Below are 13,941 nucleotides of genomic sequence, written 5' to 3' on the forward strand. Positions count from 1 at the left end.
ATCGAGTGAGCTTCAGGGCTAAGTGCGAGGGATTTGAATCTGGGTCTCTCCATTCATAGCTCAACACTCTAACTTTGCACTGTATGGGAAAAACTCTCCTGCTTCTCCAAACAGACTCTTTGCCACATATTGCAAATAGGTTTCTAGTCCTCTTGATGAAAGCTTCCCCGCACTGGCTGCATTCTAAAGAATTCTGGTGTATTGTGAATGAACCAGTGTGCTCATGCAAGTGGGAGTAGCTAAACAAACCCCAGACTGCCATCCGTGGTTGGTTTATCATCACATCTCTTCCCAGACAAGCCAAAGTCCTTAACAAGAACAAATCACGGTTTATAATTCTGACTTGTCTAAGGAGATACAACCACGGTTCCTGGTCCACACGCCATGATGAAGAAGGTCTGCGATTTGGTCAGCTACTCCCGCTTCCAGGAGGAGCCAAATCGGAGCAATCAAGCAAATTTATTTTAAGTATCAAGACTCAGCCAGTGATGTGTTTTCCATGGCTCTCCCCTAATATAATGATGTCAGTACTGATGTCAGATTCTCAAATCCAAACTTCCCATTGTATTAGCTGCAGATTAATTATTACACCATCAATGTACAGCAAGGGTGGACAGACTCACTCCAACCATGCCAATATATGATAAAAATTTAAGAAGCAGGTTCTCAAAACGTATCTTTGGTCTAGAGGAGGGTCCCAAATCTAAAACGTTTGAGGTCTGCTCTAGGGTACTGTCAATTTGTTCCCACCCCTCCATTATTATTATTAATAATATTTAAGGTGCGATCCTGTGCATGTTTAAACTGAAAGAAGCCCTACAATTCCCACCATAAACACACTAATCATGCATAGGATTGCGCCTTTAGTTGCCCAAATATAAATGAACTTACAAAATATTAAAAGTAGATCAGCATCTACTTAACACAACTATCATAAATAAGAGAGGAAAATAAAGGCATCACACATAGTTCTTTCATCATCACAAATTAACAGCAGTCTACATTATAGGGGGGTGTGGGGAAAAGTACTGTCAGTTTATTTCAGAAAAATCTGAAATCGCACCCAATATGGTAAGTGGTGTTATTTCAATTGGTGTTAATGGAAGCTTTTCTTCTAAGCTTAATTGCATGAGGTGGGGGCAATTTTCCTTTGGGGGGGAAGACAGTGAAAGGGTGGGGGAATGGGAGAAGTGAGATATTGCAAATTAATCACAACTGAAGAGGAACTACTGATTTGGAATTGTCTGGGATGCAGTGCAAGTTAACTGAAGAACTGGATTCATTTGAGGTGATCTGGATGTGAAAATAATTTGCTGGCTTTGCCTTCTGCGAAACTTAAATAAATCCTACTAATTATTTCTAAATTTTCATACGCAGAGATTAGCATATGCAAATCTTATGCAGATTTACATCCTCTGGGTGTGGCCCCGGAACCTTTTAAGTGCCTAGCAACACCTCTGCTAGCCAGCAAAGGAATCTCACGTGTGTATTGAAATTAAATGTTTCCCAGGATTGATGCTCCAAAACCCAACCCAGGTTACAGATTTATCAGCGGTGGGACTTGCCACCTCAATGCCTCTTTGTTCTGTTGGCGCCTGCAAAAGGCAACCTTGAAGGACCAGTTCGTCTGCTAGCCGCTCCCAGCTTCAGTAATCTAAAGAATAAGGACACATGTGGGAGACATCGGACTGGCAAAGTTACATGTTGAAAACTTGTAGATAAGTATGCAAAACACATCCTCTCCATGATGGTGTGCCTCTCTAGTGACTTACCATTCCTCCAAGTAGTACAGACAGCAATTTGGAATCTTATCATATTTTATCCCCACAAGAGCCCTGCAAGGTAGGTTGGGCCAAGAAAGAGAGAGGGAGCATGCACAGGGAGCTTTATGGCTCTTTCCCTGAGAAACCAGCGGCTGCCCAGATGTTGATGGCGTACAACTCCCAGCAGCCCCAGTCAGTAAAGCCAATGGCCAGGGGTGTTGGGAGTTGTAGTCCCAAAAGCATCTGGAGAGCCACCAGATCCCCTATGTCTGCAGTACTTGGGGAGAGCGAGAGGATTCAAGAGAAATCTGAAAGACATCATGAGCGATTTGTGGTTTGTAAACGCAAGAGAAGAACATGGCAGGGGGGAACTGCCTGTGCAGGAACATGAGGAGTTTCGTCGGCGCTTAGATCGTCATCAGCGGCAGCATAAGGCAAGAACTCTCTGTACGAGAGACCTTCAGTAAAGCATTCCGGCATGGCGTGCTCCTGTTCAGGGTTCCAGCCAGCACACTTCCCCTCACCACAGGTTTCCAGTTCTTCCCTTCCAGCTGTAGGCCAGCATGCCATCCTCTTTGGGATGATTTTGGTTTCCACTTGTTTGTTTCCCCTAAAGGGTCCCCCCTTTTGTAAATCTTGGGGTTCCCCAGCCTGCTCAGACCACCCTCCTGTGCTTGTACAGCACAGTTTGGGCTACCAGAGGGTCAACACACTAGAGAAAAGAGAGCATTTTTGTCTTGCGGTTCCCCCGAACAAAGACCTAATGGAGATAACGTTGGGCCTAATCAAGAGTATATCTTTGTGCACTTGGCAAGGAGGCCTCCTCTTCTACATAAATGTAAATAACATGCCATTTCTCTGCAATTGGGGAATCTCTGAATGCAGTTTCTAAGCACAGCCCGGCTGAGCAATCACCATCAGTCCTATACATCTTGGATCGGGGCCTACAGCCCAGAGGTGGCCTCAGGAAAGGGAACTGCTTCCTTCCAGAGCAAAAAGGAAGAGCATGCATAGGCCCCAACGACTAGTAAGCAGAAAGGCACGCTGAGTCTGTTAAGATTGGTTAGTACCTAATGTTAGTCCTACGTAGAGAAGAATCACTGAAATGAATGAGGCAAGTTAGTCACAACTAACTTAAGTCCCATTCATTTCAATGAGTCTACTCTGCATGCTTTCAATTTTGTGTCGTTACTTTGCTTTCTGCATTAGGTTGGGTTTTTTTAATCTCAGTTCTTTCAAAGTGCCATTTATACAAAAAGGCAGCATTTAAATTTAAAGCAGGGATGGCTAGAAAGTAGATCTCCAGATGTTTTGGACTTCATTCCCAGTACCTTCAGCCTGCCCCTGAATTAAAGCTTAAAACAAACAAAAACATAAAATTGGCTGACACCATGCCATGGTCATTAGCCCTCATGGACACCCCAAGCAAAGAAACCGGATTGGTCGGGCAGGGCATATTTTACTACCCCAAGCCACATTCAAGTGTATCTTTTACAGTGTATAAAATGTCCCAAAACCGAAGCAAAGGGTATGGTAGAAGAAATCTGCTTCCCTCTGCTGGTTTTAATTGAAAAATGCTATGGGACATTTTTTAAACCCATTCTTTGAACATTGGCTGGGACAAAAAAGCCCGCCAATAGCAGAAATCTATCAATTTCTTGGGGGATTTTTTGGCCACAGTCTCTTTGTGGTTTTCCCAACGAAAACTCAGCCGACACTGAAATCCGCCTCCCTGGATGAGCTTTTGTGGGAAAAATCTTATCCCAACACGTTATACCAGCTGAGACAACAACAAAAAATCCAGCAACCAGGCACTCACTCCATTGGGGGTTTAGGCAGGACATTTTTTTGCTCCAGGTGTTTTTGTGTAGGGACAGAAAACTCTAAGCGACTGAAATTTGGAGACACTGACCAGGTTTGCACATGACCAGGATCTTGGCTTGTCATAAACTGAGCGTGAGCAAGAGGGTGGGCTGGTTCCCGCGCCTGGATTGCTTCCACTGCAAGCAGATGAAGCAAAACAAACCAGCGACACTGTTTACCCATGGCGGGAAAGACCGGGTGGCGGGAACCAGCAGGTCGGCTCTCTCCTGCTTCAGGCCCCCCCCCCCCCCCCCCGGTTGTTGTGACCTCCAAACCAGGTCTCCACTAGCATGCAGCCAGAAAAAGGTCCTAGGAGGACAATGTGACAGTCTACTTTTGTGAAAGTTCTGCAACATAGTGTGCCAGGAGTAAAATTTACCCAACGTTCTTGGATCTAGTTTAGAGAACTGCAATGCTATGCGCCCTTAGCGGAGTAAGTCCCACTAAACATGGTGGGATTTCTCTCTGGGTAAATTTGCCTAGGGTTGCACTGTTAAAGAAAGGATTATTTTATTTTATTTATTGCATTTCTATACCACCCAATAGCCGAAGCTCTCTGTGTGGATCACAACAATTAAGACCACAAAATGCATCATAAAATATAATATAAAATGCAAACGCTTAAAACTATGACATAAAAGATTAGACCAGTGTTCAGATGTGTTGGACTGCAACTCCCATCACTCCCAGAATTATGGGAGTTGTAGTCCAACACATCTGCAGGGTGCCAGGCTGGGGAAGGCTAGGTTAGACAGATTCATAATCAGGTTTTGAATTGTTTTGGTTTTTATATTATGTTTTGTATTTTTTTTAAGTTCTCATCTTTTGTACACTGCCCAGAGAGCTTTGGCTATTCAGCAGTATAGAAATGTAATTAACAATAATAATTCATAGAAGGGAAGCACATTAGCAGTCATCAGCTATGATTGCTCTGAAGGGAACCTCCCTCTTCAGTGGCGGTCTACCTCGAACTACCAGACGGAAGGGAAAGGCTGGTGGTACAAGGCCTTGCTTGCGAGGTAGGCTGCCCCGGACATGGAAACAGCATATATTCATTGTGCCCTATCTTAAATCGCATTCAGAACCATTATTGGCATGCGAGATTCATTCGTTCCAACGTCCTGGAGCTGTACAGAAATTGGAAGCGAGAAAGGCAGGGATAGGACTAATAAACATGCAACCAACACACATCTGCAGGACCGAATGGCAGCTTCTTTGGCCCAACAAACACCAAATACATGCGCACACAGACCAACCTACCCTCCCTCACCTGTAGAATCGTGTCCTCCTGCTAAAATATCCCCGAAAACGTCTGCCCACAACAGAGCAACCCAACACGTATGGACTCCTCAGAAGAGAGCCTCACAGAATTGAATGGGGCAAGGAATGCTGGAAGTTGCCTTTTGTTAGGTCAGGCCAAGTAGACCAGTCAATATTGACTGTAGTGACCGGCAGCGGCACTCCAGGGTTTCAGGCAGGGGTCTTTCCCAACTCTGTCTGAAGAAGCCGGGGACTGAACTTGTATATGCTTTGCCTGCGAAGCATGTATGTAACCACTGAGCTATGGCCCTTCCCCTAAAAATAAAGTAAGTTTCTAGTCCTCATAGTTCAAAAATCAAGAGATAATGCGAACAAGAACACAGGATGCTCTCTGGTCCAACTAGCTCAAGGATAAAGAATCTCTTTCAGCCTAAGAGCTGGATTCAGTTTCAGAGAAGCCGGGGGAGGGGGGAACATTACAGTGGTAGGCGGGGCTGAAGTTTGTGGCCCAAAATACAAAATAATACCAGTCTATCTTAGCTTAATACTCTTACTGCCGGTATCTAAGCTTTAGGACAGGACTGTCAACCTTTTAGAATGGGGGGAAACTGCACAAAAGCGGGAAAACCGTTAAACAATTCGGAGGGGGGGATGCAGAAGGGGCAGCAGTGACCAGCAGCACTCCAGGGTTTCAGAGAGGGGTCTTTCCCAGCCCTACAACCTGGAGACGCCCTCGGACGTCTTGCATGTAAAGCCTGTACTGTACTACAGAGCCAATAATTCTTTAAGGACACAATCCTATGCATGTTTAGACAGAACAAAAGTCCTACAACTCCCAGTATTCCCCAGCCAGCCATGCTGGGAGTTGTAGGACTTTTCTTCTGTCTAAATATACATAGGATTGTGCCCTAACTTATTTTAACAGCTGCTTTTTTGCTGGTTTCATTTTTATTTGTTTGCTCTGCTGTACTGCATTGATTTCATTGCTTGGATTATTACTGTATGTATATCACTGTGAAGCACTCTGTGAGCCGTTTGGATACAGATATAATTTTTTTTAATAGATAAATAACAGTTCCATCCTGCAGACGTCTACTCCGAAGTAAGTCCCCTCAGTTCAGTGGGGCTTATTCCCAAGTGAGTATAAGACGCAGTCTAAGTCTGCATAGGACTGCAACCTATTATTTATTTCGAGTAAAAATCAAGTAAAAACAAGACAGTCTCTGCCCATAGGCTTACAATCTAAAAAGACATGACACAAAAGAAAAAAGGGGTAGGGAGGGAAGAGTGGGGGAAAACACTTTTCTTCCTGTGGCGACAGTTGAGGGAGGAGCCTGGTGAAGAGTACATCGTATGTATATTTACCCAGAATCAAGTCCCACGGCATTCAGTGTACTGTACTTAACTCACAGCACAATCGTATGCACATTTAGACAGAAAAAAATCCTACAACTCCCAGCATTCCCCAGCCAGCCATGCTGGGAGTTGGAGGATTTTTTTCTGAACCCACTGGGACTTATCCCAAGAAAACATGTGTGGGATTACACTTGGAGGCTGAAATCCTATATGCACTTACCTGGGAGTAAGTCCCATTAAACCCAATGGGACTTACTTCTGAGCAAACATGCATAGGATTGCACTTTAAACCTTGTATCTTTCAGGCAGCACAAGGTTACTTGTCCTATTTCTTCAGAGGTCACATCCGAAGCAGAGTAAAGCGAAAGAGAATTTCGGGGAATTTCAAAGGGGTATTAGCAATCTTTAATATTTCTTAGGATCAAGCTTTGGAAAGGTGCCGATCCAATGCACTCTGACTCAGAAGTAGGCCCCACTGAACCCAGGTGGGTTTCCTTCTGAATAAATATGAAGCAGATCCACCCATCCTGTTCCATAGGACTTACTTGGAAGTAAGTGAACATACTTCCAAGGAACAATTTCTATTGTATAGCTGATGTTTTACGGATTTTGTAATTTATTTATTTATTAAAGTATTTGTTGTTACCTGCTCTGAGGCTGCCAACCTATACCCACTTACCTGGGAGTAAAAACCCACTGAACTCAATGGGGCTTAGTTCTGAGTAGACGCTCAAAGGGATTCCACTACAAATATCCACACTCCAACTGAAGGGCTGGATATACATAGGCTTCAGGCTGCGACCCAAAAACATGCTTTTCTGGTAGTAATTCTGGGTAGAAATGGATAGGATTGCACTATGAAAGTGGGATCCTATGCCCACTTACCCGGCAGTAAACCCAATTCAGTTCAATGGGGCTGACTTCTGAGTAAATGTGCACAGAATGGCGCCAACAAACATAACATTTTTGAAACCTGAAAAATAGAAGCTGGAGGAATTAACAGGAAATTGCAATAAACACACTTTTTTATTTATTTAGCTATTTCTTCTGCACTCTTGGGGCGGGGGCATTTCCCCCCCAGATCCAACGTGGCCGCCGCCACCCGCCCCCAAACGTTGCAGCCCTGTATATCCAACCCTTACCTGGGTGTAAATCCCATTATACTCCATAAGGCTTACTTCTGAGTAAAGGCATGCAATTAAGACGGCACTCACGGGATTTCCGGAGCGGGGTGGGGTATCGAAAGACACTCACCTTGTACAAAACCAACTTTGTTCTTTCTTTCTTTCTTTCTTTCTCTCTCCCGGGTCTCCTGCAAATGAGAAGGCGGAAAAAGCGCGCCTTTCGGGGGGAAAATACTGCTACTAAAATAAAATTGCACTTAATCAGTTCCAGGGGCTTCTGGCTAATCAATGCAGATCTGATTTGGCGATCAGGCAAAATATATATTTATATTATTTTATATATATATATAATTATTATTATTATTATTATTATTATTAAGCTGGCGAGGAGAGGCGTCCTGCTCCGAGGGCAGCCCGCGCCAAAAGCGAGTTCTTTCTCTCTTACGCCTCCCGGCTTTGGAGTTTGGCGGGGAAATTGGCAGTGTGGCGCTCGGAGCCCCCTGATTGGCCGGCGGTGGCGGGAATTGGGGAAGGGGGCGTGGCTCAATTGCCATCCCGCCCCCTTCCCCGCGCTTCGGGGGGGGGGGGGAGCTCGGTGCGTAATGAGGAACGGCGCCTTGCTTAGCCAAATGAACGCTCGCCTCGCGAAGAATCGCCTTGTCTCTGCTGGAAACCGTTGGCTTTCCCGACGACCCTAAGGACCCTTGCAGCTTATTCCTGACAACCTCGCAGACCCTTGCCGAAGGCGAAAGAAAAATACCCTATGCTCGGGCACTCCTGCCTGTGCCTGTTCTCTTAGGTTGTCTGCTCAACGCAGCCTCCCCCAACCTGCTGCCATCCAGATGTGTAGGGGCTACAACTCCTGGGAACGCTGGGGAACGCAGTTCGATACATCTGGACAGAACCAGCTGGGGGAAGGCTGGCGTAACACCTTGTCAACATCAACCTTGGAGCCCAGAAACCGCGCTCCCCACCCCTGGGAGCCGGCACGGTTCTCTCCATGCCGGCTATGTCTCCATGCTCGGAAACTGAGCACGGAGACGGGGAACGGGGAGGTCCCAGGGAGGGGAGGAGACTGCGGGAGCTGCGTTACGCAGTTTCCAATGTGCCGCACAGCCTCCCCTCTCCCCTCCTGCTCCGAAGCTCCCCAGCTAGACAGGCGAAATTGGCCATCTAGCCAAAAATGCAGGGCTGCTGGGCATGGAAGTGAGAATCACCTCTGTGCTCTGGCCACCCTGCATTCGATGGCCTCTAGATAGGCTGACAAGCTATCTTCATAGGATTATGCCCTTATTTATTTGTGATATTTATATACCGCTAAATATAATAGAATCCCTAAGTCGTTTGCATACAAATATTAAAACCACATTTCAAATACAATGTTAAAAGCACAACGTTAAAAATAATTCCCATTGAAACAGTACAATACAAGGAGCAGTAAGCTGGAGCAGCGTGATTAATTTCATTACAAGCCCGGAAAAGCTTGGGTGAACAAGGAGCTGTTTGAAGGATGCCACATTTTCCGCTTCCTGAACCGCACAGGGGAGGGTTGTCCAAAGTGTAGATGCTGCTACCGAAAAGGCCCGCTGTCGAGGTATTGCACGGCAACCCGCTGTTAATTTCGGAATGACCATATAGGCAAAGACGGGCTTAAGGTAACCATAGCCAAGAATATGTAGGGCGTCCAGTGGCACCCCCAAGCTACTGACCCTATGAATGCTTTCTTGAAATATGCACACACAGTTGTGATGTCACAAACTCTCTGACATCAGCCAAAGCACCAGCCTCACAAACATAAGCCCTTGGGGGGAATTCCAGGCGGTGGAGATGACAGTTTCTGAACTCCTCAGAGTCCCCACCCATGTCGGTGGTGAAGTCCATGCAGCTGGTGATCCCGAAGGAAGTGTACATAGCCGGCTCTGACGTGGATGGGAAATTGGTGCTGAGCCTTCACAGTACACTGGTGGACCCGCTGGTGAAGGTCGACCTGATTGGAAGGGGCTACCTGGAGTGGATCGAAGAAGCCGACGTCAAGAAGGATTACAGCCAGCTGGCGACTTGCGTCAACAAGGCCGATTACGTCCACAAGACAAAAACCTTCAAGATAGAGCGTGAGGGCAAAAGGGGATCCATTCTGGCTTAACTGCAATTAGTACACTGCAGTTAAGCAATGGGCAAGGGCGGGGGTGTTTCGGGATATTTATTTATGAATTAATGAATGAATGGCCTGAAACACTTTACGAATATGTCTTGAACACTAAACAGATCTGAAGGTACCAATATGACCCTGGTCCACTTGTGTGAAAGAATGATAGAGTTTATTGATGGAAAATGGATGCAGAGAACAAAAGCCAAGAAAAGCTTACACGCATCCCTCTCTAGAGATGGGGAAGGTGCACCACCTGCTCAGATAACCAGCTCCTTGGGATGATGCCTGTTACTTCAAGGGAACCAGAGTAGCTACAGCTTTGTGCTGATGGGCATGTCTAAGCTTCTCTTTCCTTTTATTATCTGCACCCATTTTCCATCAATCAGCTCTATCATTTTTTCACACAAGCGGACATGAGTCATATTGGTACCTTCAAATCTGTTTTTTGAACTGTCCAGAGGGCTTCAGCTATTGGGCAATATAGAAATGAAATAAGTAAAATAGTGTGGGTCCTGGCTGGATCAGGCCCCAGGTTTAAGACAGAAGAATTCAGACAAATTTGATCAAATTCAGAGAAGGGTAACCAAAGATGATCAGGGGACTAGAAACTAAGGGGCAATCTACATTACAACTTTAAACTGGTTTCAAACCTGTTTTTAGTGATTACGGCTACCAAATACAGGAATTCTGGGAATTGTAGCTCTAGGAAGAGGGGCTGCTTGGGCAGAGGACAGGGGTCTCTAGCAAAGAATTCTCAGTACCCTCATGAAACTGCAGGATCCCTTTAGATAAACCGGTTTGAAACCAGTGTAAAGTTGTAATGTAGGTTGGCTCTAAAAGTAATGTGGAGAAAGATGGAAGGAACTGGGTGTGTTTAGCCTTCAGAACAGAAAACAGTACAGGGATATGCTAACATTTTTCAAGTACAGGGCTGTCACACAGAAGAGGACCTCAGCCTGTTATCTGTCATCCAAGACTGTAGGACATGAAATAACGGGCTTAAGTTATAGGAAGGCAGATTGCAGTAGAACTTCAGGAAAAAATTCCTAACGGTCAGAGTAGTCAGACAACATAAGCAACCGTCCAGAGAGGTGGTAGGCTCTCCGTCACTGGAGCTATTCAAGTAGTGACCAGACAGCCATCTGTCAGGGATTCTTTAAATGGGATTCCTGCTGTGCTGAGCAGGGTGTTGGACTCAATGGCTTAAATAACCACTTCCAGCACTATGATTCCATGTACACCATTTGTATCCCTCCCAATTAACAACATCCTCTAGGCCATTAACTGTAACCCACCCAAGTGTGAAAAATGCCCCCAGCTCTGAATTGCATGGCACAATAATAAAGGCAAGAGTGTCCCTAATCACTGGCAGAGTGCCATTCCTTCACAGCTGGGCAATCTCAGCAACCGGCTCCCTTTCGGACGTTCTGGAAAGAGCTCTTGTCAGAAACCTTGGAGAGCCACTGTCAGTCATTCTAGTCAACACAGAGTAGATGGACAGAAAATGCTGCCTTATACTGAATTAGACCCTTGGGTTGACCTAGCTCAGTATTGTCTATACCAGGGGTGGGGAACCTCTTTCAGCCTGAAGACAAAACTCAATTTCAGAGAAGAAATTCGGGGGCCACATTCCACTGGTGGACAGAGCCAAGGGCAAATCAAATAAATAAATAAATATCTGACAGAAAGACTGCCCCCTCCTATAGGAACCTGCCCGTACTTTACAATGTGCCTGATAGGCCCTTCTGTATGTCTCACCACCAAGAGAGGCTCAGTTGGAGGGAATACGGGACAGGGCCTTCTCCAGGGTGGCCCCCCAATTGTGGAAATCTCTCCCTAAGGAAATTAGACTGGCCACTTCTTTGCACAGTTTTAGGCAGATGGTTAAAAGTTTTTTGTTCCACGTGGCTTTCAAAGTAAAGTGATTCACAGTACTCTCTATTTTCAAGAGATCATTTCTCGCTGGCTCTTATTTTGACTGTGTGTGATGTCTTCCAGTTTCAGAATTGCTTTCAGATTCCAAATCGTAAGTCACCCCAGGGTCCCAATCTGGGCTGATTCAGAAGTGACTTGATTGATAGATAGATAAATAAATAAATACAAGAGATCCATTTTCCCAACTTCATCCTGGGCTCACGCCACAAAGAAGTCCATGTGCGAAAGCAAGGAAAAGTCAGCAAAATCTCTTTTTGGCCTGCAGGGAATTGGCTGGGTCCAGGTGTCCACACTTTTGACTTCCACTTCGTCTTACCTCCCAGGATCCCATCCACCTTCACGAGTCGGGTCGGCCAGATCTCCTACTTTCTCCAAGCCATTTGTGCCACACGGGAACTCATCCTTGGGAAGCAGAAGAAATATCTCATGGTTCAAGGGACCTCCGTCTTCCGCCAGGACACTCTGGAATCCGAGGTAAGACTCTGAGTAGCAGCCGCTCTTCTTTGCCGAGGGACGGAGCAAGCAAAGTCTCGGAAGGCCAACGCTCTACGCTGAGATCCGGCGTTCTGTTTTGCTCCTCTCCGTGGTCACCACAACCTTCCAAAATTCCAGAAGCCTGAAAACAAAAATGGACGGGACTGGATTAGACATGAGTTCTACCTTCTCAAGGAGAACAAATTAGGCCAGAACTAAACATGCAGGAGGATTATTATTTATTTAGAGTCCATCTTCCCTGCAAGGAGCTCATGCTCCCACACCCATTTTATCCTCATGCCAAGCCTGTGGGGTAGGTGACTGGAAGAGATAGTGACTAACTCAGTAGAGATTTGAACCCATTCCTCTGCAGCCCCACTGACCGTGTTAACAGCCACTACACATCACACTGGCGTTTAATAGAAGGCAGTACTGTGGTAAATGGACCCAGTGCTGGCCCCAAGTTCTTCCTCTTTCCCATCATGGCTGCAACGTCCTTGCATGACAGGCAGAGAGTCAGGGAGCAAGCAGGCAGGGGTGTCTCCTGCTCCACTTTCTCACCACCGCTGTTGTCTGGGCCGGAGCGAGAGGCCAGGGAACAAGCGGGTCGCAATGGGGAAGAGGAGGAGCAGCTCCAGCGGGCCCCTGCTGGGGTGTGGGCCCCTCAGCACATGCCCCACCATGCCTACTCTTGACGCTGGCCGTGATTTAGGAGGGAAAGCTGAAATTGCGAGAGGGAGGTGAACAAGCACGTTGCAAGGGTGAAGAGGGGGAACAAGTCCAGGGGGCTCTTGTCAATGGATTCCTCCTGGGGTGTAGGCAAGTGCCCAACCATGTCTACCCTTGACGCCAGCTCTGGATGGACCAAAGGTTCTGACCCAGTGGAATGGAATTCCTTTTGTTTCATGTATGTATGTATTGCATTTATACTCTGCCTTTCTTCCAAAGGGCGTAAGGAACATACCTATTTCTCCCCCAACATTTTATCCTCGCAACAATCCTGTGAGGTAGCTGCATCTTGAAGATGGCCAATGGCTTCCCACTGACCTTCACAGCGGAGTGGCGGGATTCAAACCCTCCTCTCTGAGGTCCTGTTCCAACACTCTCACACCGTGTGTGTCCTTTTTTTTCTCCCTCCGACCCCTCCAAGTACCCGTTGGTGGTGGAAGTCCGGAAGATCCTCCTGTACAACTGCTGCTTGAGGAGTGCACCCATCACCCTGCGCATCTCCCTGGGCAAAAGCATCTATGCGCCCGGCGACGACGTGACTTTCACGACGGAGATCACCAATCAGACTGGCAAACCCATCAAGAAAGTGGTCTTTGCCCTGCACTCTGTGGTCCTTTACAAGGCTTTCAACCTCCGGGCCGAGCAGCGCACACTGGAGCAGCGGGAAGAGATGATGCGCTTGGAGTCGCACATCGAGCGGGGCACCTGCGAGGTCACCCGGATCCACAGCACCCTCTCCCTGCCGCAGGTCCTGCCCATCAGCACCTCTTCGAAGTCTGACGACATCATGGACATTGGGTACGAACTGACGGGCATCGTCCATTTCCCCTGGTGCATGAGCACTGTGGTGGCAAAGATTCCTGTCGTGGTCAGAAACGACGCGGCCGACCCGAAAGAATGAGAGAACTGAGAGCGCCTCCCTGCCCCTCCCTTCTTATCCACATATGTTCCTCATTGATCCATGGATCTTATGTATAAAGACAGACATCTGAGTGTGTTGGAGCAATCCAGATGAATTAAAAGTTTGGTATACGTTTACATTTGGAGGACTCTCATTTTGATTCTCTCTGGGACAGGGGGCTTTTTTAGTTGCCAATTTATATTGATCACATTTATAGTCAGTTTAGGTGTATGTATTTTGATGGATGCCAGCTGCTTTGGGGAATCTTGTGTGGGGCCAAAAGGCAGAGTAGCAACAAACCCATAAACGCAAGGTTCGATCTCCAGCGTCTCCGGGTAGGGCTGGAAAACCCCTGCCTGAAACCCTGGAGAGTCACTACCAGTCAGT

At 46.7% G+C, this 13,941-nt stretch overlaps 1 protein-coding gene across 1 annotated transcript; it reads left to right on the top strand.

Annotated features, from left to right (window-relative positions):
- The first annotated feature begins 9,227 nt into the window (after positions 1–9,227).
- ARRDC5 (arrestin domain containing 5) lies at positions 9,228–13,554 on the top strand. Its single transcript, XM_084826365.1, has 3 exons — positions 9,228–9,477; positions 11,716–11,924; positions 13,075–13,554. The coding sequence occupies exons 1-3, from the start codon at positions 9,228–9,230 to the stop codon at positions 13,552–13,554; spliced, it is 939 nt and encodes a 312-aa protein (XP_084682491.1).
- Positions 13,555–13,941: the final 387 nt, after the last annotated feature.

Source organism: Heloderma suspectum, chromosome Z, assembly GCF_057233095.1.
Source record: "Heloderma suspectum isolate Gila_16-S chromosome Z, 16-S_ref, whole genome shotgun sequence".
Lineage (NCBI taxonomy): Eukaryota > Metazoa > Chordata > Lepidosauria > Squamata > Helodermatidae > Heloderma > Heloderma suspectum.